The 25,246-nt window shown below is 44.1% G+C and overlaps 1 protein-coding gene and 1 long non-coding RNA gene across 2 annotated transcripts in view; one reads left to right on the top strand and one right to left on the bottom strand.

Moving 5' to 3' along the window:
* Positions 1–25,246, bottom strand: part of LOC117062248 — a 41,947-nt gene that overhangs the window by 12,329 nt on the left and 4,372 nt on the right. The window lies entirely within an intron of this gene.
* On the top strand, positions 544–20,978 carry LOC117062247 (sulfotransferase 1C2). Its single transcript, XM_033175547.1, has 8 exons — positions 544–976; positions 6,154–6,326; positions 6,737–6,862; positions 13,441–13,538; positions 16,843–16,969; positions 17,442–17,536; positions 17,685–17,865; positions 20,620–20,978. Exons 2-8 carry the CDS (start codon positions 6,176–6,178, stop codon positions 20,730–20,732), a joined length of 891 nt encoding a protein of 296 aa, XP_033031438.1. The 5' UTR covers positions 544–976; positions 6,154–6,175; the 3' UTR covers positions 20,733–20,978.

Genomic DNA, 25,246 nt, shown 5'->3' with positions numbered 1-25,246 from the left:
TTTGGCAAGAAGGGCAGATGGGGTGCAGAATTATGCTTCAATTCCAGAAAGGAAAGCACTGGGGTAGATACAAGGTTAGTGCTGGCAGAAGAGTAGCAGCTCAGAGATCATTAACACCTGATCCATTTAATTTCCTAGGTAACCAAAGACACCATGGAATATAATTTGCCTCTTCAAAAGTATACCTTTTATACAATATGGCAAGGTATAAATAAGTACACACCTAAGCTCTAGACTTTTGTTCTATCCTCTCTGCATTTCGGTGCGGATGAACACAGTTTGGGAAGAAAGGAAAGAAGAACCAGGAGTTTTAAGCACTTACTATGTGCTATGCAAAGTGTGTCCATTAACATTGTTGCTTTCAATCCTAAAGCATGGATTGAAGACAGGCAGTATTACCCACACTTCACAGATGCAGAAAGTAAATCTCAGGCTAAGGAGGGAGGAAAAGGGAGTTCACCAAATAAGCAGGAGCCTATCTGAAGCCTGATGCAGCTGGTCCTAGAGCCAGCTTTCCATTTCCCCCCAGCCTCTACCTGTTTAAGCTTCTAGACCAGCAGGAGGAGGGAGGGGTCAGAGCAGCTGAGGGCCAGGAGAGATGTGAAAAACTCTAGGTGGAGATCAAGGGGAGGAGCAGAGTGTGCCCTCAGTTCGCGTGCACTAGAGGGAGATGATATTTGCACAGCAGTCAGAGTCACATGAGTGATCATGGTACAGCGAGAAGTTCTCCCTCCCAGGGCCAGGTCACAGGGTTTGTTTCTGTCCAATCTGGATTCTTCCAGTAAAAGCTTCAACTTTCCACAGTGAAGCTGAGAGCCTCCCAAAGTGCTGGCTACCTGCTGAGCGCCCCTGTAACTTTGACACAGTAGTAATTTGAGCCTCTCCAACTGCCGTCTGCTTCCTGTGAAAGTCCTTTCCGTGCCCACTGACCCTTGAGTGGGCCTTTGAGCTGCTGACTTTCAGCTGGAACTTGAAGGTAAGAATACAGCTTAAAAGAAATTCTGTACCTAACTCGTTAATTGATTTTTTTTAACCTTTAGCCACATAGGTGTGACTTTATAGATGCATTTACTCAAACCAGAAAAGATCCTAAGAATCTGATAAAAGAATATAAAAGAGCTTTGTAAACAACAGCCTCCAGCCTAAAAATTCAGATCTAGATTCAGGACCCCAGGCAATCACCTCCAAAGGCTCTCTCCCCTCTAATACTATCTCTGTCTTCCACCCTGATCTTTTCCCAGATATCCTCCCTGTCCCATCCTCCTCCAGGGCCAGCTCAACTTCTCTGGCCAAGACTATTTCTTCTTCCATGAGAGTCCTTCTCTTATGCCAGTCATTGACTAAGACAAATGCTGGGCCTGCAAGGGGACTGAACCAGATCCTGTGCTCCAGGGGTCTAGACTTATAAGCAAGTAACTATAGGACATGGAATAAGAACTATAAAATTTTGCACACAAAATACTATAAGATCCCATGGAAAGGAGTGATTACTTCTGTTTACAGAGTCAGAGATGCCTTCAAAAAGGAGGCCACAGTGATCCGGCCTGATAGGGAAAAGGTTCCTGCTGGCTGCTCAAGGGAAAATGTGTGTGTCTAAATGCCTGACTCTTCAAGGGCAGGAACCATGTGCTGATGTGGCCCAGCAATGAGGGGCTTGGGGAGGGTGAGAAGGACTTGGGACTTCTCCTGTGGGAACTGGCAGATCCCTCTGCTCCCACTGCACTACCCAGCTGCCCCAATCTCTTGCTCCATCTCCTTCTCCCAGCTTTAGCCAGCTTCTATCACTCCCCGTGCAAGCCTCCAACAAGAGCAATACAGTGGGATCCATAGTACACTGGACAGCCAAGCCCTTAACTGCCCTGGTCCTCAGCAGCAGGTGCCCTTCTGCACACACTCACAGCCATGCCCACGCCCTCGGTCATCAGCTACCTGCCCAGAGCACAACGCCTACCACAGAGTTGGTCAATGTGTTACATGAATGATTCTCAAGACATTATTTCCAGGCCAGAGCCCTAAGCTCACATGTACACCTGCCTACAGGTGTACATTGGGAAGTCCCACAAATATATCCAACTCAACCCCAGAACTGGACTCACCATTTCCCTCACCCCCACCCTAAGAAGAACCTTCTCACTGTGTCCTTACATGGTCTTTCCTCTATGTGCACACATCCCTGGTGTTGCCTTGTGTGTCCTAATCTCCTCTCATTACAAGGATACCAAATTGGAATGAGTCTCATCCTAGTGGCCTCATTTTAACTTAATCACCTCCTCAAAGACATTATCTCCAAATACAGCCACGTGCAAACATACTATGGATTAAGACTTCAACATACGAACTTAGAGAGACACAATTCAAACCATGATAACATCCGTCTTAGACCATTTTGTGTTGCTATAACCAAATACCTGAAGCTGGGTAATTATAAGAGATTTATTTTGAATAAATATAAGTTTATTTTGAGGCTTATTTTGAATCATGATTCTGGTGGCTGAAAAGTCCAAGAGCATGGTGCTGGCATCTGCTCAACTTCTGGTGAGAGCCATGCTGCATCAAAACATGGTGAAGAAATAGAAAGGCAGCCGAGCATATGTGCAAAGGGACCAAACTCACCCACTTCTGGGAGATGGCATTAATCTGCTCATGTGGAATCCACCCTTAAGGCCCAAACACCTCTCACGAGACCCCATCTCCCAGCACTGCCATACTGGCAGTTAAACCTCAACAGAGAGTTTTGGCGGTGACTAACCACATCCAAACCACAGCAGTATCCAAAAAGTATAAAATTTTGTAATTTTACATTTTTATATATGTATACGTTTTGTTCATAACTATGTATAAATAGTTTTTTATAACTATGACTACCATAACAAATTATCAAAAATTTAGCAGCTTAAAACAACACAAGTTTATTATCTCACACCTCTGTAAGTCAGAAGTCCAAACAGGTGTCTCTGGGTAAAATCAAGGTGTTGGCAGGGTTGTGTTCCCTTCTGGAGGCTCTGAAGAAGAATCCCTTCCAAGCTCATTCTGGTTGTTGGCAGAATTCAGATTCATGTGGCTGTAGGACAGAGGTCCCTTTTGCCTGTTGATTGAGGTTCATTCTCAGCCTCTGGAGGCTATGCTTTGTCTTGTGTTCCCCTTTGTCTCTAAGACATCAATGGCAAGTTGAGTCCTTCTCATGCTTCCAAACTCTTCAGTCACTTCTTCTGCCACATGACTCTCTGACTGGCTCCTCTGCACCCTTGCCCACTTTTTTTTTTTTTTTTTTGAGGCGGAGTCTCGCTCTGTCGCCTGGACTGGAGTGCAGTGGCCGGATCTCAGCTCACTGCAAGCTCCATCTCCCAGGTTTACGCCATTCTCCTGCCTCAGCCTCCCGAGTAGCTGGGACTACAGGCGCCGCCACCTCGCCCGGCTAGTTTTTGTATTTTTAGTAGAGGCGGGGTTTCACCGTGTTAGCCAGGATGGTCTTGATCTCCTGACCTCGTGATCTGCCTGCCTCAGCCTCCAAAGTGCTGGGATTACAGGCTTGAGCCACCGCGCCCGGCCCTTGCCCACTTTTAAGTGCCCTTGTGGTCACATTAGGCGCACCTGGATATACAGTACGTGCTCATGGCCTTAAGGTTCTTCTCTTTTTTTTTTTTTGAGATGGAATCTCGCTCTGTCGCCCAGGCTGGAGTGCAACCTACACCTCCCGGGTTCATGCCATTCTCCTGCCTCAGCCTCCCAAGTAGCTGGGACTACAGGCATCTGCCACCACGCCCAGCTAATTTTTTTTTTTTTTTTTTTGTATTTTTAGTAGAGATGGGGTTTCACCATGTTAGCCAGGATGGTCTTGATCTCCTGACCTCGTGATCTGCCTGCCTCAGCCTCCCAAAGTGCTGGGATTACAGGCGTGAGCCACCACACCCGGCCCTCCTTAAGCTTCTTAACCTAAATTCCACATGCAAAGCCCTTTGCCACACAATATAATATATTAGGAATTAGGACATGGACATCTGTAGGGCCATTATTCTGCCTACAACAATATACATTTGAAAAAGACAGAAATACAACTCTGTGTGATAGATGTTTTCCTTGTACATTTGAACTGTTTCCAAATTTTCTGCAATGTATACCTTTAAATTCACAATAAAAAAAAAGAGGCAATTTTTAAAGAAGGAACATAGGATTTGTATACAGATGTTGGCTGTGATCCTGGGCAAGTTATGGATCATGTAACTCTCAGCTTCCTCACATTTATGAGGGTGATAATCATTCCTTCCTAACAAAATTGTCATATGAATTAAGAGAGAAAAAGAAAAGTCCATGAAGGACCTAATATAGAAGGCCTGCAAGAAATGTTTGTTCTTATCCCTCCTCTTCTGAATTTGATCACACCGTAATCTCAGGAGTATTGTCCAAACTCCACCTTCTTTGATGTATTATAAATACAGCTGCTTCTCATATTTGAAATTTTTCAGAAATAATTTGTCTTTCATTTTCCGAAAATTGTCTTCATCTTAAAGGGCTCAGCTCAATCTGGAAGCAGAAGCCACCATGAAAACTGGCCTCGCTAATCTGGGCACCTGGTTTTCTCATCTATTCCATGAAGCGGCTGGGCCAGAATATTTTATTCAACCTCTAGCAAGCATGTACTGTTACATTTTCTGTAAGGACCCTTTCAGTTCTGAAGTTCTATCATTCATATTCAGCAAAAGTTAAAATAAATTAATGTATACAAGGCACTCAGCCCAGAGATGGTAAATTGAAGTGTTTGATAAATGTTAGCTTTTAACTACTATTTCATTAGTAGTAGGAGTAAGAAATGTCTTCTGGAACCCCAGTAGCCAGTTATCCTTAAGTAATAGTGGCTTACTTCTTCAGCTTTCTCCTTTTGGTGCATTTAAAAGTCTTCCCTCAATATAACAATGACAAAATCATACACACACACACACACACACATACACACACACACACACACAATGCAAAACTGGGCAAAGGAGATATTTCTCCTACAAATGGCCAATAAGCACATGAGAAGATGTTCAACATCATTAATCATTAGAGAAATGCGAATCAAAACCCCAATGAGCTATTTATCACCCTACACCCATTAGGATGGCTATTATCAAAAACAAACAAACAAACAACACAGGAAACAACAAGTGTTAATGACAATTTGGAAAAACTGGAACACTTATACACTGCTTGTAAAAATGTAAAATGGTGCAGCTGCTGTGGAAGATGCTGTAACATTTTCTCAAAATATTAAACATAGAATTACCAGATGATCTAGCAATCTCACTTCTGAGTATATACCAAAAAGAATTGAAAGCAATAATTCAAACAGATATTTGTACATCGATGTTCACAGAGACCTAATTCACGACAGCGAAAAGTTTCCATCAATAGATGAACAGATAAACAGAATATAGGCTGGGCATGGTGGCTCATGCCTGTAATCCCAACACTTTGGGAAGTCAAGGTGGGTGGATCACACTTGAAGTCAGAAGTTCACGACCAGCCTGGCCAACATGGCAAAACTCTGTCTCTACTAAAATTATAAAAATTAGCCAGATATGGTGGTGGGCACCTGTAATCCCAGCCACTCAGGAGGCTGAGGCATGAGAATCGCTTGAACCCTGGAGGTGGAGGTTGCAGTGAGCCAAGATCATGCCATTGCACTCCAGCCTGGGCAACAGAGTGAGACTCTGTCTCAAAAAATAAAAATGGTATATACCTACAGTGAACTAAGCAAGGAAATCCTATCACATGCTATAACACAGATGAACCTTGAAGAGGTTAAGCTTTAGATCAAGTTTTCAATTAAGCATAAGATTAAGCTTAATTAATAAGACATTCACAAAAGGACAGATATTATGTGATTTCCACCTAAATAAGGTATATAGAGTCCATAGAGAAATAGAGTAAAACGGTGGTTGCCAGGAGCTGAGGGAGGGGGAATGGGAAGTTATTGTTTAATGGATACAGAGTTTCTGTCTGGGAAGATGAAAAAATTCCAGAAAAGGATGGTTATAATGATTGCACAACAATGTGAATGTACTTAATGCCTCTGAACTGTACGCCTAAAGACAGTTAAAATGATCAATTTTGTATTAAGTGTATTTTACCACAACTTCTTTAAAAATCTCCTCTATTCTTTTCCCATAGGGACCCCCAACGCTGAGACACCATGGCCCTGACCTCAGAGTTGGGGAAACAGATAAAACTGAAAGAGGTGGAGGGGACCCTCCTGCAGCCTGCAACTGTGGACAACTGGAGCCAAATCCAGAGCTTCGAGGCCAAACCAGATGATCTCCTCATCTGCACCTACCCTAAAGCAGGTGACTGTAGGGCAGGAGGGACAGCAAAGACCTGCTGAGCCAGCACCGGCTTGTCACTTAAGTTAGATTTCCCCTTGATAGGAACCTGCTCCTTCTTATTGTTCCACAGTGGGGTTCAGAGCTCAGGACTCATGCAGGATGCCTGACATCCCTGGGTTTTCCAGGAAAGCTGCTGTGCTCTGCCATGCACTGGTCCTGGGCTGGGGGAGCCTTGCCTGTGCTGCTCCACTCCCTACAGAGATCCAAAGTCCATCCCTCATGGACTTCCATCACTCATGGTTAACAGGATCCTGACTCGAGGGGAGGTTGATGCAAACACCAAGCTCTACATCCCCTTTGTTTGCTCGGGACTCTTCAGGGAAGATTGTCCAGCAGGTTTCTCCTTCTCACCCTTCCTTTCTGAGCCTCAGGGACAACATGGATTCAGGAAATTGTGGATATGATTGAACAGAATGGGGACGTGGAGAAGGGCCAGCGAGCCATCATCCAACACCGCCATCCTTTCATTGAGTGGGCTCGGCCACCCCAACCTTCTGGTGAGAGCACCTCCCTCTTTCTTTCTTCCTGCTTTCTTTCACTCTCTCTTCTGTTTTCCCGTCTTTTCTCACTTTTCTCTTCTCTCCTCTCTCTCTCTCTCTCTCTCTGCCCCCTCTGTCCTTCCTCTTCTCTCTCCCTCCCTCTCTCCTTACTCTTCTCTTTCTCTTTCTCTCTCATTTTCACTGTCATATGTTTCTTCCTTTTATCTTCCTCTCATCTTCTGTCTACATATTATTTAAGATTTTTTGCCAAAAGTGAATCACCAAGTGAAAAGGGTGTGCGCTAGGGTCAGATTCTGCCTTATTTTCTTCTTAAGCCCTCCCTCTGATCATGTGCAACTGTAGGACATACTGAAGATGTGAGAAACTGTAAGCCATTTATTTCTTCTTCTCTCTGTACCCCAACCTGATAAAGCCCAGTGCAGCCAGGAGAGTATCCAAGAATCAATAATTCACACACACAAACACACAAATACACACCCCATTGCATTTGGAACCAACTATTTCTATTCAACAGAGAAGACTTTTCAGGTAATGCTCAATCTGGAAGTGTTTCTCTTCACATCAAAAAATAAAGGAAGCTAAAAAATATAACCAGAAGGCTATATTTCAGGTAGCTAGAGCTGCTGGAACTATTTTGCAAAATAAGGATAGGAGGAAGGCCTACTTCCCTAAGTTGCAGCACTGCAGAGATCCATGTGATAGAAAACTGGAAGCACAGTAGCTGAAGCTATGAAAATGTAGTCAATGCAGCTCTAGCATGAAGTCTAGACTTGGGGCAACTATAGACAGAGGTCCGAAAAATCCCTAAAAATGTCCTGAGATAGAAAGTCCCCGACCTGATGCATACAAGACACTTGTAACCTGTACAAGGAGGTGTCTCCAAGTCAGACTAGCCTTAAAGGATTTTGCTCTCCCCTATGATCCTACCATCCAGCCCCTGTGGCTCCTCTGGCTCTCAAAGAGGAGAGAATGGTCACTAGGTAGGTAACCACTGGCTTTGTAACCCAGTGTCCTGCTCTGAACTACCTGTGGGACTCTGACCCCATAAACAGGCCAGACTCTGCCTGCTTAACCACGGTCTCACTCCATGTGCCATCAGGGCTTGCTGTTTTGTGTGTGTCTGGTCTTCTGCTCCTTGAGCAGCAGGATGGTATAATAGTTAAGGACTACCAGGGTTTAAATCCTGACTCCATCACTCACCTCACGACGTTTGAATCTTGACTCTGTCACTCACCTCACAATGTTTACATCACCTCTCTGTGTTACAGTTTCCTTAGCTGCAAAGTGTGGATAGAATCAAGGCCTATCTCAAAGAGTTGTTGTGAGCATTAACAAATCCAATACAGGTAAAAAGCCTGAAGCATTGCCTGACACTCAGAGGATACTATCTATGTGTTAGGTATCTTTACTAACCATCTCTCTAGGCCCCATGACCGCATGTGTTCCCTAATTATCTAAGACCAGCATTTTTTGTTTATTTAAAGAAGGAGGCTAGCTCTGTCACCCAGACCAGAGTGCAGTGGTGCCATCATAGGTCACTGCAACCTAGAACTCCTGGGCTTAGGCAATCTTCCTACCTCAGACTCCTGAGTAGCTGGGACTACAGGTGAACACTGCCACACCTGGCAAATTTTTTAATTGTTTGTAGAGATAGGGTTTCATTATGTTTCCTAGATTGGTCTCAAACACCTGGCTTCAAGCAATCCTCCTGCCTTGGCCTTCCAAGCCACTGGGATCACAAACATGAGCCACCAGACCCAGCCCAAGAACAGCTTTTGATCTTTGTTCTATCTCCTGCCCCTCCTGCTGCCCAATGTCTTACCTCTGACAGTGTGAGAGATTAAAGAAAGAGGAGAGGCCTAAGCAAGATTTCTAATGAAGTATTCTTAGCAGTAGAGAGCAGAGTGTTCAATCACTAAATCAGTATAAAAACCAGGATAGAGCTATATAATCTGGAGAAAGAATGGTAATCAAACAGCCAGCTTGGCATGTTCTACAGAGGAACCCTGGCCTCTTTATGAACGAGGGTGCCCTGTATGAGAGTAACAAACAGTCTCAGCCTTTATGATCTGCCAGGCCACAGACAGCTGAATGCTGGCTGGAGACTCAGCTGTGCAGTGGTTGTTTGTTTGTTTGTTTGTTTGAGACAAAGTCTGGCTCAATTGCCCAGGCTGGAGTGCAATGGCGTGGTCTCGGCTCACTGCAACCTCTGCCTTTTGGGTTCAAGCAATTCTCCTGCCTCAGCCTCCCAAGTAGCTACAATTACAGGCACCTGCCAGCGCGCCTCGCTAATTTTTGGTATTTTTAGTAGAGTCGGGGGGGGTTTCACCATGTTGGCCAGGCTGGTCTCGAACTCCTAACCTTGTGGTCCACCCGCCTCGGCCTCCCAAAGCACTGAGATTATAGGCGTGAGCCACCACGCCCAGCCAGTGGTTTTCTTTCAGAGCAGATAATCCCTGCCAGCCAAGGTGAGGAGCACCACTGGGAGGAGACCAGGTGCTGACATAGACTCATGGCTGTTGGCCAAAGGTCTCAACCACCCTTGGAGCATTCTGGAGTGGTCAGGCACTACTGGACAATGGACGAGCTTGTGCTCTACATGGTCAGTCTCCCTTCCAGGCCCCCCTTCCACTCCTCCATCAACTCCTAGCCTCATAGACATTCTGTGACAAAAGGGATTACATCTGTGACCCACAAAGAATTGGTTTGGAAAGACTTTGAAAAGACCTGTGTGCATGTGTGTGCATGCATGCATGTGTGTGAACTGTATATAGGTGAAATCTAGGAATGATCCACTCTATTTCAGCAAACATCTATGCTCAAGGGCCTGTGCTGCTCATAAGACTTCACACCTACTTGCCCTCAATAAGTTATGGTCCCATGGAAGAAACCAATGCAGATGATGTAACAACAAGCATGAAGCGCTATTGGCAGGGTGAGGGGAACATGGCCAAAGAACAGTTTCTGGAGGTGACACCTGAAATGATAAAACTGCTGTCATTACTAATTTTCTGCCTCTGTCTCCTGCCAGACCACAAACTCTAATGGCAAGAAACAAGTTCTGTTTGACTTTGTACTCCCATGGGGCTGTTTCTACAGTATTAACTGAACTGATTTATCCCACACAGTCACATGCAATTTGGCTCAAATCCCAAGGCTAAAATCTTAGTGCAGCTGATGATGGCCAAAAATGACCTCGTTTGCCCCCTTCTTCTCTGCTAGTGGGCTTGGGAATGGGCCCCGCAGCCTGGGCTGTGTCATGCACACTCTCCATGCACACTCTCCACCCTGAGTCTGAGCAACCATCATGGTGTTCCTGGTGGGTGAGGCAACCCCATGGGGCTTTTCTGAATCACTGATGAGAGAGAGGTGGGGCAAGGGTGTGGTAGGACAGAATGTACAATGTACCTATGTTCGTAAAAGAAAACACTGGTCAACTGCTTTATGTAAAGCCCCAGCTCCACAGGAGAGAGTATCTCTCTCCTGTAGGGGTTTTTTGGCAGAAAAATTTGGAGCTGGAGCTGGGCTGAGTCCACCAACAGGGCTGGATCAGGAGTAGGAGCGGGCCTTCTTACTTGTCATAGGCAGGAAGGATGACTGTGAGCCATCAGAGGACCATAATGACTGAGTACAGATTTCCCAATTAGAAGACTGGGTCTCTTTTAGGCATTAAGTGGTTACTGCCCACAGGGCATTAAATCAGGTGTAACAGGAAAGAGAAGAGCCACGAGTGCCAGGAAGGAAATCAACCGGCCTGCAGATCTCACTTTCTGGCAGATTCCCTGAATTTGCTCCCCAGCTTGGGACTGACAGTCCAACTCCACCCATAACCTTCCCTTCTGTCCTCTATGTCTGCTAAGGTTTCTTATAGTTTTCATCTCTGTGTTTCTCTACATTGTGCTTCTTTAGCTCTGCTACTGTTTTTCTTTTCAGCTATGTATGTTCTGCTATTTAACCCTACTCATTGTAGGTTTTCTTTTTTTTTTTTTTTTTTTGAGACGGAGTCTCGCTCTGTCGCCCAGGCTGGAGTGCAGTGGCCGGATCTCAGCTCACTGCAAGCTCCGCCTCCCGGGTTCCCGCCATTCTCCTGCCTCAGCCTCCTGAGTAGCTGGGACTACAGGCGCCCGCCACCTCGCCCGGCTAGTTTTTTGTATTTTTTAGTAGAGACGGGGTTTCACCGTGTTAGCCAGGATGGTCTCGATCTCCTGACCTCGTGATCCGCCCGTCACGGCCTCCCAAAGTGCTGGGATTACAGGCTTGAGCCACCGCGCCAGGCCATTGTAGGTTTTCATGTCCAAACACTTTATAAATCTTCCCAGTCTTTTTAGTAGTCTCTTGTTTCCTTGATCATGTTTTCAACTTTCTCTTGCATTCCTCTGCACTTTTTTTTGAGACAGGGTCTTACTCTGTCACCCAGGCTAGAGTGCAGTCGTGCAATCACAGCTCACTGCAGCCTCAATCTCTCGAGCTCAAACAATCCTCCCATCTCAGCCTCCTGAGTAAGTAGCTGGGACTACAGGTGTGTATCACGGTGCCCAGCTAATTTTGGTATTTTTTTTTTTTAAGAGAAAGGATTTCACCATGTTGCCCAGGTTGGTCTCGAACTCCTGAGCTCAAGCAATCCACCTGCCTCAACCTCCCAAAGCGCCAAAATTACAGACGTGAGCCACTGCACCTGGTCTTCTTTGCATATTTTAAACATAGTTATTTATATTCTCTATTAGGTACCCAATAACGGAGGTCACTAAGCATTTAGTTCTTCCACCTGTTTTTTTCTGGCTCTTGTTCATAAGGCTTTTCCCTCATTTGTTTTGTAATTTTGTATAAAAAGCTCTTTTCTCCCTCTCTTGATCTCACACCTACATTGGAATATTTCCAATCTACAATAGTTTAAGTTAACTTCTGGTCCAAGCAGGTAGTATGATTTCATATCCATGCATGTAGTATGTAAACAGGATTGTGGTTATGAGTTCTCAAGAAAGCCTTTTTTTCTGCACCCAGAGGTGAGGCAAGGAAATTACTTTACCTCTCTTTGTCAGTAGGTGCTGTTTTTCTCTCTCACCTTTCACTGAGGTAGCAGGCATTTGAGTTTCTCCTGCCAATGCATGGGTCTCTGTTCCTAATCTGTGCCTCATTAAATCCCAGGCCTACCAGCCTCCTCCCTGAGCAGGGGTCACTGAACTGAGGACTGGGTGTCCGGTGGGTGAACCCACTCCGGGCAGCTGTCATCAAAGCCTTTGCCCACTTCTCCATCTTGCAGCGCTTCACTTTGGTCCCTGGAGGCTCCCCTTATTTTCTTATGAGCCTGATTCTGCACTTAAATAGTGTTCGGTGTTTTAATCAGAATCTGCAGGTGCGTGATTAACAGGAAAGATCTTCATAATGTTCAGCCCACCATGTCACCAGCACTGAAAGTACTGGAGAGACCCTTGAAGAGTGAGCAGGATTGACCAGATGTGTAGAGATGAGGACTGGAGGGAGGCACAGGGGCCTGGGGCAGCAGGACCAGATGTGTAGAGATGAGGGTTGGAAGGAGGCACAGGGGCCTGGGGCAGCAGGACCAGGGCACGTGAAAGGACCGAGTGTGAGCTGGCGTAGAGGTGGAGCTGAGGAAAGAGACTAGAGGCAGGACAGCTTTGCAGGTCTTCTAAGGAATACGGACTTCAAAAACAGCTAAAGGTGGTTTTCCAACTTTTCTTTTTAGTGCCCAAACACTTTTTTATTTAACAAAAATTACCATGACTACATGATCCAGCAATTCCACTTCTGGGCATATATCCCAAAGAAATAAAAACATGGTCTCAAACAGATACCTGCACACCCACATTCAAAATAACATTATTCACAATAGCCCAAAGGTGGAAACAAGCCAAGTGGCCACCGATGGATGAATTGATAAACAAGATGTGGATACACATACAATGGAACATTATTCGGTCTTAAAGAGGAAGGAGATCCTCAGCACTAGCTTAACCCAGCTCCTCTGACATGATTTGCATGAGCCTCTGATTCCCACACCAGAGTGGAAGCTCCTTAGGGAGAAGGTCTGTGTTTTTCTCGTCTTTGTTGCCTTTTCCCCCAACCTCTCAGCTTAACACAGCGATTGCACAAAGTGCTCATTAAGGCTTTTAAATGAGAGAGTAGAAATCATGACTCACAGGCCAGCAAGTATATATGTTTTTAGAAATGAAACAAGTGACTGCAAACAGGCCAGGTACACGAGAGAGCCTGCTGCAGGCACGTGGGGGTCATCTCTGGCTGGCAGGAAGGTGAGGGAGGCCTCTGCTGTCTGGTCCTGGCTGACTGTGCCTCAGCAAGACATCACCTGCCCTTTCTCAGCTTCATCCTTAAAGTGACAGAGTAAATTAACTCTAAGGCCCCATCCAGGATTCAAGCTGTGTGATTCCACTAAAATGAAAATTATATCAATAATCCCATTGTACAATCCCAAAAGAAAGTCAAGAGACTAGCAGAAAGATAGGTGGGTGATGGGATATCCTGGACAGAGCCGGGATCATGAGGTCCCCGGGTAGTGCTTGTACTACACAGATGTTTCCTCTTGAACTATTTTAAAGGTGTGGAAAAAGCCAAAGCAATGCCCTCTCCACGGATACTAAAGACTCACCTTTCCACTCAGCTGCTGCCGCCATCTTTCTGGGAAAACAACTGCAAGGTAAGATATCAACAGCTCCCTGTGACAGAAGGGAGAGTAAGCCAACCAAAGTGAGTCCTGCAGACCCCAACGCAGAACATTCGTCGTCACCTTTGCCTCTCCACTGTCTCTGATGCTTACCAGCAAAGAGAAAAAGTAAAGTTCTACACTTAGCAGGACATTCACCTGAACAGTTTCAAATAGGACATGAAGGCAGGAGCCAGACTAAATATTTGGAGGAAACTAGAGAAATGAGGAGGCAGTGAGTACAGTAAGTGTAGCTGTGAAATGAAGGGGAGAAGATGGTGATCCCAGGCTGCAGGCCATGGGGAGGCTCTCTAACAGACCAGGGAGGGAAGAATGAGAGGAAAAGAGCTAAAGATCTCACCAAATTGTAAACAGATGAACAGACAGAGCAATGCTCTTGAGGACACCCCACCTCAGCCTCTGGTAGACTCTGAGTTCCTTGTTTTATTTATTCTGCGACTTTATTTGTATGCACCGCAGTGCCTAATAAGCTCCTGCCATGTAGAGGGCATTAGACACGTACTTTCTGAGTAAATACAAAAGCAGCTGTAGAGCAAGTAGAGTCAAGGGTGCAAACTGAGATGCCAGCCTTGGTGAGAAAGTGGGGCACTGTTTCCTTAAAGGCAGGAAGGAAGGGGAAAGAAGGTCTAAGAAAGATACATTCTGGGGGACTGGAGTGAAGTCAGAGGACTCACATCAAATGACTTCAGTCCTTTCAGTAATGTTGGATAACGGGACAAAAACTTCCATTTCCAGAACTATGGCAAACTAGGTATTCTGAACCCCTGAAGCACTTATATGTAAAACATTCAGGATTACTGCTTTAAAAAAATCACAAACTTCCTTTTAAATGCATAACTGAGATCAAAATAAAGTCCCTAGGTTTATAAACTGCAGAGGGAACTGAAACTCAGAGAGGCAAGTTGAGACTGGGACTCTCCTGGGGAAATTTGATGACCTGGATAATCCAACAACTTGAGTTTTAATGGCTGCACAGGGTCAGGGTCAAAGACCAGGGCACAAGGAAGCAGAAGAATGAGGAGCCAAAGCTGGGACCAATGAAGGGCTACATCCTCAATAGATGGGTGGAGGAGGCAGAGGAAGACCTTGGGGAACCGCTCTGCCTTGACCTAGGCTCTCAGCTCCCTTGAGAATGTGTAGCCACAGGTTTCCTCTCTCAGGGTTTGAAATTCAAAATTGCACTCCTTGCATTGTGCAAGAAACTACAGGCAGAGAAGTTACACAAGGTAGTCCCCACAGCCAGTGTTTCCAGGTCCTCTCTGGAGGGACACAGCTGCAACTCAGACCCACCATAGGATCCCCACTTGAGCTCACCATCCCACATTACAAAATACACAAAAGAACAAGTCACCATGAGACACAGTCTTCAGAAAGAACCCGTGGAAAAGTCAGACCTCAGGAACTTCAGACAATATAATTATCAGCTGTAGAAATAAAAGAAGGTTCAAGCTGTGTGAATAAATGAAAGAGTGAATCAAAAATAAAAAAGAAATAAGATGCTACTTTTAGACACAGAATTATTAAGTGAATAAATGGAATTTCTATAACAAAAAATATAAAATCATGGAAATTAAAAACTCAAGCATAGGTTAAAGTGCAGAACAGCTGCATAGAGAATTAGTGAACTCAGACAGGAAGGTTTGAGGAGAGAGGACAGACCTGTGGCTAGAGCTAAAAGCCAAGAGATGGAGAACGGGAGGGATTAATACAAGGATTACCAAGCAGCAATGAAGAGGAAGAAAACTGAGGATAAAAAATTTAGAAACTTGGGGAATTTTTTAAATCAACATTTCTTGAAACCTTCTTTACTGATGCTTGGCAGCTTGGTAAGTTGGAGAAGAGAAGATGGGCAGTAGGACTTAGTAGACACTAATAGAGTCAGCACTTTCAGGAGCAGTGTTTCTCAACCTTAGCACTTGCTCTAAAGGGCCTGGGACTTGATATAATCAGGCATGGCAAGACACACAGGTACAGTGGTGACTGTCATAAGGAAAAAGTGTATCCTCACAGATCCCTAGAACGGGAGGCATGGCATGTCACACGGAGCCTCACAAGGAAGCAATGGGATAGGTCAGGAGGCAGAGAGAGTGAGTAGGAGACATGGGCAAGAGCCTTGATGTGGTTTATTTGGGAAGCAACAGATGAGACAGGGTAAGGAGGCTTGGGATTGGCCAGTTTGAACCATTGCAGCAGGCTTTCAGCCACAGGGGCTGGGCCTAGTCATCTGGTATTTGACCCTGGGGTGATCAGGGCAGGTGAATAGTGGCCCAGTGTGTAAGAGCCCAACAGTGGAGGTGTTGGGGGAGTAGGCTCTGGGGTGTTGTAGGCAGTTCCTCCAGAGTCAGCAAAGCCCTAGGATGTCAAAGCATCAGATACAGAATATAAAAGACATAATTAATACAGCACTCCTCACATTTGGGGCAGATTTTTCTTTCTTGTGGGTGGGAGCAGGGGGACTCTTCTGTGTATTGTAGAATGTTGAACAGCATCCTTGGCCCCTGCATGGATGCCGGTAGCACCACCACTCCAAGTTGTGAAACCAAAACTGTCTCCAGACAACCATCCCACCATCCCCAGTTGAGAACCACTTAAAAGCGAATGAATGAAAAAGCACAGCATTGAAATAGCTGCTCATAGATCTGAGATGTGTAGTCAAGAGGCCCATTTGGGATTGGTGCTGTTAAAATGTGAACTGAGTACTGGGAAAAAAAAGTCAGATTTGGTAAAATGAAAGGTTGGGAGGGTGGAGGGATGTGAAGTTGTGGGCAAAGTGGAACTTGAAGGAATGTTTGTAGGGGCAGAGCTGAAATGATTAGAGATGGAAATCAGTCAAGCTGAGGAGGCCAGGAGAAAAATAGGAGCTATTTTCTTGCTCTGTGACTCAAACTCTTAAACATGAAGCTTCTGTGAATCTTTGGGAGAGTGCACGAGGAGTCATCAGTTTACGCTGATACTGTGGAAGTCTCCTGTTCACGTGTCAGGTCATAGTTTATAGAGAAAGATTTTGCTCCTGATACCAAAGGGGCAATCGGGCAATCTAATCCTCAACAATCCCTAATTGATTAGCTAATTAAAAGGACTGAGTTTGAAGTAGAGAGCAGACTGGTGACAAAGCAAAGACAGAAAGAAGAGAGAGGTCACAAGGCCAAGTCATAGACCAGCACCACAGAACTGAGCCAGAGTGCACAGCAACACACAGGATGGCTCTGCCTAAGGGAACTCTGTGAAAGTCCACTTTTTATACCATCTTTTACCCACCTCTTTTCTTACCCTAAAGTTCCTTTATGTAGCTCGAAATGCCAAAGACTGTATGGTTTCCTACTACCATTTCCAAAGGATGAACCACACGCTTCCTGACCCTGGTACCTGGGAAGAATATTTTGAAACCTTCATCAGTGGAAAAGGTACAGGAACATCCTTCACACCCTTGCATTCTCACTTCAGCTAGGCTGGGTCTAGGGAACCACAGGTAGCCTTTTATCCCCTAGAATGCCTGCACCTCATCAGGTGTGTCCTACCACAGACTGGGACTGGGCAGGGCAAGCTGGCCACTTTCTAAGTATATGCCCACAGCCCTCAGCAAACATCTTCCACCTAATTCAAAGCTTTTAATTAGAGTCATCCTCTTCCAAAGGGTGTCCTTGTCCCTATGTGATTGCACATAATAGGAAGCCACTTTAGGGAAGATGCTGGGGCAAGTAACTCCAAGGCTGTCCCCATCTACATCACCCTCAAAACCAAACAGATCAGAATCCTTAGGACATATCTAACCCAGAATTTGGGTTTTCTCTCTCTAACTCACAGGAACATCCCTAACACTCAGAAGGCTTTGTTCGATGCCTATATAGACCATTCTGTTTCTTGTGTCTATTTCAGTGGTTTGGGGTTCCTGGTTTGACCATGTGAAAGGATGGTGGGAGATGAAAGACAGATACCAGATTCTCTTCCTCTTCTATGAAGACATAAAGAGGGTGAGTGAAGGCTCTGCAGGAGAACCATTTTAAAGTGGTTCTTCAGGGGCAGAGAAACTCAAAGTTGTTTCAAAGGACATCCCAGAGAATTGTAGTATTTCTTTCTGATACTCTCATTCATTCCAGTCCAATGTTACCCTTGCCACAGGACCCAAAGCATGAAATTCGGAAGGTGATGCAGTTCATGGGAAAGAACTTGGATGAAACAGTGCTAGATAAAATTGTCCAGGAGACGTCGTTTGAGAAAATGAAAGAAAATCCCATGACAAATCGTTCTACAGTTTCCAAATCTATCATGGACCAGTCAATTTCCTCCTTCATGAGAAAAGGTGTGTGGGGCCTCTTTATCACACACTCAGATTGTCTGATAACATCCTGCCTGCCTCTTAGCATACAATATTGAGTTTTATTAATTCCAAGACAATGCACTTCAACTATTCCTAATATGTGTTTCTAATAAAAGCAGGGATTTGATCCTGCTGTAAAAGAGAGCTTTCTAGGGTATTGCTCCATTATTTGGTTGCAAGGAACAGAGTCCCTCAAGCCAGCCCCAATGAAAGGGGCTTACTGTGAGGATTCACACTGGACAATAAAGGAAATGCAATCACATAGAAAACTAGGAAGACGAGCCACCACTGGTCCAGACCTCCCAGGGGCCCCTGGGTCTCAGGGTCCAGGAATCAGCAGCAGGAGGGATGGGTCTTTGCTCCAATGCTCCACCACTTACAGGACTCGGCTGCTTTTCACGTATCTATCAGGCATGGCTTCCTCTGCTGACCAGCTTCCCGTCTCTCCACCCATCACGACTTTCTCCCTCTTTATAACTTCTGATGACTCAGTTTCTGCTCATAACTTGGTCTTGACCCTTGCCCAAACCTGCTCTACTTCATGAGTTTCAACAACTACTCTTGAGAACTGCCTCATCCTCAGTATTTCTTAGTTCCAATTCCCAAAAGAGGAATTCTAATTGGCCCATCTAATATTTTTTAAGAAAAAATCTTTATCACTTTCTAATTTAAAAAGTAAAACATGTCATTGTTAAATATTAAATTGGGCTGGGCAGATTGGTTCATGCCCATAATCCCACATCTTGGAAGGCTGAGGCATGAGGATTGCTTGAGGCTAGGAGTTCGAAAGTAGCCTGGGCAACAGAGCAAGACCCCATCTCTACAAAAAAAAATTAACTAGCTGGGTGTAGTGATGAATCCCTGTATTCCCAGCTTCTCAGGAGGCTGAGGTGGGAGGATCACTTGAGCTCAGGAGTTTGAGAATGCAGTGAGCTAGGACCTTGCCACTGTACTGCAGCCTGGGTGACAGAGCAAGACACCAGCTCTTCTTAAAAACTAAATTAAATTGGCTGGGCATGGTGGCTCATGCCTATAATCCCAGCACTTTGGGAAGCCCAGGCAGGCGGATCATGAGGTCAAGAGATCGAGACCATCCTGGCCAACATGATGAAACCCTGTCTTTACTAAAAATACAAAAATTAGCTAGGCATGGTGGTGCACACCCGTAGTCCCAGCTGTTCGGGAGACTCAGGAAGGAGAATCACTTGAACCCAGGAGGCAGAGGTTGCAGTGAGCCAAGATCACACCACTATACTCCAGCCTGGCAACAGAGCGAGACCTGTCTCAATAAATAAATAAATAAAATCAATATAAAATTATATTTTTTAAAAGTCTCTCCACCAAAACTCCACCTCCAAGAAGTAACTACCAACAGTATGGAAGTCCCTTTCTCTCTCATTTATAACGTACACATTTTTTATTCACAACAGTGAAATCATGGTATACACACCACTTTGAAACATCTTTTCTTCTTCCTCTTTGATTTTGCATGTGCTTGAATTTATGTTGTTGCATTTTCCAATCTACAACAGTGTTCCATACCAAACCAAACAAACCAAAAAAAATCTACCCCTTTTCTCTTTGGATAATCAGTGGTAATGATTTGTCAAGGTGCCCTTCTTCAGGCTCATACATAACCATCTTTCTATACACCCTACTTCTTCAGACTCATACAGACATAAAGATATGTAACCATAACGAAAGCTTGCTCCCTAAAATGCAGAATGGGGTCATATTTTATACCTTTACTTATCAGGATATGAGAAACCCCTCTAGGACAAGGCATATAGACTCATACACCTCATTGATTTTTTGGTCCAATGTTATACCAAGCTAAGGATACATCATAATTCATCCAACTATTCCCTTAATGATAGACACTATAATTATTATTGTTTTCAATGTTTGTTTTTATGCATAATGTTAAAGTAAATATCTTTGTGCATAAATTATTATTTCCTGATGCTTTTATTTCTGTTGCATAATTTTCTAGAAGAGGCATTGTGGGGAAAAGAGTATTTCCCCTATTTAAAATTAGTTTAAGTTGTTGTTTGGTGAAAAATAGTATCTCATTCATGTTTTTCCAAAATTGTTTTTTATCGAGATATAATCAAAATACCAAAAATGCACAGATCTTAAGTATACGGTTCAACCCATTTTGATAAATGTATACACCCACACTACCAGCACCCCAATCAAGATATGAAACATTTTCATCACCCCAGAAAGTTCCCTCTTCTGCCCCTTTTCAGTCAATGTCTACCTCCAGAGACAACCATTTTTCCTATTTCTATTACTCTAGATTGATTTTGCCTGTTGCTGGACTTCACATAAATAGAATCTCACAGTATTTACTTTCTTGTGTCTGGTGTCTTTTGCTCAACATAATGTTTTGAGATTCCTCCATGTGGTTGTGTGTCTGTAGTTCATCCTTCTTTTATGTCTATGTAGTAATCCATCGGGTAAATACACTACAGGTAGGGCCAGGTCATGCAGGCCACTAGCTGCCTTGGGTCAGTTGTCCAGCTGACTTAGAAGTCCATCCCCTGCACAGAGTCCCCTAGGACTGCTTCTTATTGAAGAGCTGCTCATGGACAGGTGTCCACTGAAGGGGGAGTTGGGTGAGTCAGGTACGTGGACAGGCCAGATTCAGTATGGGCACTACACCACTTTACTCAGGGACACCACATCTTTCAATCAGAGAGTGACATTCCTGTCTTGGCTTCCTTTTTCTAGGAACTGTGGGGGATTGGAAAAACCACTTCACTGTTGCCCAGAATGAGAGGTTTGATGAAATCTATAGAAAAAAGATGGAAGGAGCCTCCATAAACTTCTGCATGGAACTCTGAGCAAGATGTAAATACAATTAAAAGGTGGATGGCAAGAGTGCAAATCCTATCTTCAATCCTTCAGTCCCAGCCAGAAGAATCTCTGAAAGCATATTGTGAATGTATATGATGTAGTACAAATGATCTCTGTGATGATTAACAGTGTGTCACTCCTTCATTTTTACAAAGGGATCATGTCTAATGCCCATTTTCCCAACGATTCTTTCCAAGTAAGATATAAGATAGCTTAATAAACTAAGTAAAACATATGACTTGAATACAAAAAGGATTGTTTTAATTTTCATTATTCTGGAAAGTGTGTCCTAGTCTCCCAGTCTATAATATCATGCTACCTTGAGTGTAAGTCCAAATATTAGGTTATATCTATATTGATAACAAAATTTCTGGCATCTGTCCTGACAATTCAGGCACCTCCAGCCTGGTTTCAATCCTGGAGTTCTGTCTGGTCACTATCAGAAGGAACACTACACTTTGAGGGCAACCCTGGTGCAGCCAGCCCTGAGGAAACATGGCCTGAGTGCCCTCACGGGTGGGTGGGAATAAAATGGAAGTGCCCAGAGGAGATGTCAGAAGACCAAAACCTGACTAATAGTTCTAGTGGTAGGTCATATAGGAAACAGAAAGCATGATGGTGGCCTTTTGGGAACCCAAGTTGTGTCCTGGTGAAAGCAGAAAGGTGGAGACAGGATGGCTGTCAACAATGTCAGCATGGGCATGGCTCCCAGGCATGAAGGTAATTGGGTCTTGGCTTCAATGCCACCCTTTTGGGAAACCCTAAACCAAATGAGGTGTTCTTTTCCTCGCTTCCCATATTTGTCCCAGTTGCAGCCCTGTTGTTATGTATTTACTCATCAATTTCTTATCTATACCTCTCACTTAATTATTAATTTTGGGGGGTTCAGTCTCATGCAGTATTTACTCCTAGTATCTAATGCAGTGCCTGGCACACAGCAAGTGCCCTTGAGAACTTGTAGAGGGAGTAAAAAAATGCATGGATAAATGACTGTGACAAATCACAGATTTTCAACTTTGACCCTTTTAGTCCCAAATAGTGGCATTCCATAGCTGAGGGTAGTAGAAGCAGTTCACCCTGGGAGCAGGCAATAAGAGGAATAAATGAAGCCAACTAAAATTCTGACTGCTGGTTGTTGGATTTCGTAGGGCATTTTTTTTTTGAAATTGGGTCTTGCTATGTTGCCCAGGCTGGTCTCAACTGACTGCTTTTTATTTTTACCATGCACTGGCAATTCCAAACAATGTCAGTGTTAAAACACTTCTCCCTGAAAAAAAAAGAAAAGAAAAGAAAAAAAAAGAAAAGAAAAGTGAAAAGAAAAGAAAAACTCCTATTGGCCTAAGTTCTAAATAATAGCTAGGTTACTACTGAGTTTTAACTATAAGCATGTGAGCTTCAAATAAGCATCTTTTTATTATGTAAATAAATAAAAGTGATCTGTATCCCCACTAGATTGTAAAATTTTTGTTGTTTGTTTTCATGTCTTATTCACCTGTGTATGGAAATTAATTCAGAAACCCAAGGCATAGAGTCTACCTCTATAATTCCGGCAGGCAGATGTAGTTCTGCCTGCTTCCTTCCAAGGTTAAGTTCATAACAATTCAGAATCCTTGAAGCTCATTTCAGGTATAACCTGTGTCTCCAACCCTGCAGTATTTGGATATTGCTGTTTAAACAGCAGATTTGGCATAGATGATGGTGGCACAATGGTTGTAAAGGAAAAGAAGCAGAACACCTGAGTTTGTTCAATTCTCTCATTCTCTGAAATGACTTGGGGTTTTCAGTCATATCCAGAATTTAAAACAGTAAAATTTAAGAGTGTGAACAGCAACATTCACACCTTTGTTTAGTAAGTACAAAGTTGTCCTCATACAGGAAGTTTACTGACTTTGAATAATAACTCTAAAAACAAAATTTACTCTTTTCTAAGTGTTATTTGTTTTACAATTTAAGAATGAATCAAGAAAATAAAACATTACACCAGTGGTATGATTTAGTAATTGTCTGACTTATACTTTTTGTAGACATTTTAGTTTTATTAAAATTGTCATTCTGATTTTTTTACTGATGTGAGTCTATACAAAAAGTTGAATACAAGTTTCACTGACTAAATGTCTTTACTATTATTATTATTTGTCTCTATTCATGATTAACACTAAAAACAATTTTGTTGTATAAAGAAGTAATGTTGATATGGTTTGGCTGTGTTCCTACCCAAATTTCATATTGAATTATAGTTCCTGTAATTCCCACATGTTGTGGGAGGTACCCTGTGGGAGATCATTGAATCATTGAGGCGGTTTTCCCCATACTGTTCTCATAATAGTGAATAAGATTGGATGATTTTATAAGGGGTTTCCCCTTTCACTTGGCTCTCATTCTCTCTTGCCTGTCACCAGGTAAGACATACCTTTTCACATTCTGCCATGATTGTGAGGCCTCCTCAGCCATGTGGAACTGAGTCCTTTAAGCCCCTTTTCCTTTATAATTTACCCAGTCTTGGGTATGTCATTATCAGCAGTGTGAAAAGAGACTAATAAAGTAAATTGGTACTGGTAGAGTGGGGCGCTATCATAAAGATATCCAAAAATGTGGAAGTTACTTTGGAACGGGTAACAGGCAGAGGTTGGAACAGTTTGGAGGGCTCAGAAGAAGACAGGAAAATGTGGAAAAGTTTGGAACTTCCTAGAGACTTGTTGAATGGCTTTGACCAAAGTGCTTATAATAATATGGACAATCAAATCCATGCTGAGGTGGTCTCAGGTGGAGATGAGGAACTTGTTGGGAAATGGAGTAAAGGTGACTCTTGCTATGTTTTAGGAAAGAAAGTGGTGGCATTTTGTCCATGCCCTAGAGATCTGTGGAACTTTGAACTTGAGGGAGACAATTTAGGGTATCTAGCAAAATAAATTTCTAAGCAGCAAAGCATTCAAGAGGTGACTTGGGTGCTGTTAAAAGTACTCCATTGTAAAAGAGAAACAGAGCATAAAAGTTCAGAAAATTTGCAGCCTGACAATGCAATAGAAAAGAAAAACCCATTTTCTAAGGAGAATTTCAAACCAGCTACAGAAATTTGCATAAGTAACAATGAGCCAAATGTTAATCACCAAGACAATGGGGAAAATATCTCCAGGCCATGACAGAGACCTTCCTGGCAGCCCCTCCCATCACAAGCCCAGAGGCCTAGGAGGAAAAGATGGTTCCACAGGCTGGGCCCAGGGTCTTCACTGCTGTGTGTACCTGAGGGACGTGGTGCCCTGTATCCCAGCCACTCCGGCCATGGCTGAAAGAGGCCAACATAGAGCTCAGGCCATGGCTTCAGAGGGTGCAAGACCCAAGCCTTGGCAACTTCCATGTGGCGTTGAGCCTGCAGGTGCACAGAAGTTGAGAACTGAGGTTTGGGAACCTCCACCTAGATTTCAGAGGATGTATGGAAATGCCTGGATATCCAGACAGAAGTTTGCTGCAGGGGAAGGGTCCTTATGGAGAACCTCCTCTAGGCCAGTGCAGAAGAGAAATGTGGGGTTGAAGCCCCCACAAAGAGTCCCTACTGGGGTACTGCCTAGTGGAGCCATGAGAAGAGGGCCACCATCCTCCAGACCCTAGAATGGTAGGTCCACTCACAGCTTGCGCAGTGCACCTGGAAAAACCACAGGAACTCAATGTCAACCTGTGAAAGCAGCCTGGAAGGAGGCTGTACCCTGCAAAACCAAAGGGATGGAGCTGCCCAAGACCACAGGAACCTATCTCTTGCATCAGAATGACCTGGATGTGAACATGTAGTCAAAGGAGACCATTTGGAGTTTTAAGATTTGACTGCCCCACCAAATTTCAGACTTGCATGCAGCCTGTAGCCCCTTTGCTTTAGCCAATTTCTCCCATTTGGAATAGCTGTATTTACCCAATGCCTATACCCCCACTGTAGCTAGGAAGTAACTAACTTGCTTTTGATTTTAAGGCTCATGGGTGAAAGGTACTTGGCTTGTCTTAGATGAGGCTTTGGACTGTGGACTTTTGAGTTAATGCTGAAATGAGTTAAGACTTTGGGGAACTGTTGGGAAGGCATGATTGGTTTTGAAATGTGAGGACATGAGATATGAGAGGGGGAAGGGGAGGAATGATATGGTTTGGCTGTGTCCTCACATATATCTCACCTTGAATTGTAGCTCCCATAATTCTCACATGTTGCGGGGAGGGGACTGGTGGGAGATAATTGAATCATGGTACAGTTTCCCCCATACCGTTCTCTTGGTAGTGAATATGTCTCACAAGATCTGATGATTTTAAAAGGGGTTTCCCCTTTCACTTGGCTCTCATTTTCTCTTGTCTGCTGCCATGTAAGACATGCCTTTCACCTTCCACCATGCTTGTGAATCCTCCCACTTCAGTTTCCCAAAGCACTGGGATTACAAGCACGAGCCACTGTGCCTGGTCTTTTCCATTTTAATTGCAGACACAGTTCTTTAGTACTTGCATACTTGTGAGGCCTCCCAAGCCACGT

The sequence above is a fragment of the Trachypithecus francoisi genome, unplaced genomic scaffold, assembly GCF_009764315.1.
Source record: "Trachypithecus francoisi isolate TF-2019V2 unplaced genomic scaffold, Tfra_2.0 Lachesis_group17, whole genome shotgun sequence".
Lineage (NCBI taxonomy): Eukaryota > Metazoa > Chordata > Mammalia > Primates > Cercopithecidae > Trachypithecus > Trachypithecus francoisi.
Note: the sequence above shows the minus strand (reverse complement) of the source record. Positions and strands in the feature narration are given on the sequence as shown.

Coding starts and splice junctions, on each gene's coding strand:
- LOC117062247 (XM_033175547.1), top strand. CDS start 6,176: ATGGCCCTGACCTCAGAGTTGGGGAAACAGATAAAACTGAAAGAGGTG. Junction 13,539..16,842: donor TCTGGGAAAACAACTGCAAG/GTAAGATATCAA, acceptor CTTACCCTAAAG/TTCCTTTATGTAGCTCGAAA. Junction 16,970..17,441: donor AACCTTCATCAGTGGAAAAG/GTACAGGAACAT, acceptor TGTCTATTTCAG/TGGTTTGGGGTTCCTGGTTT.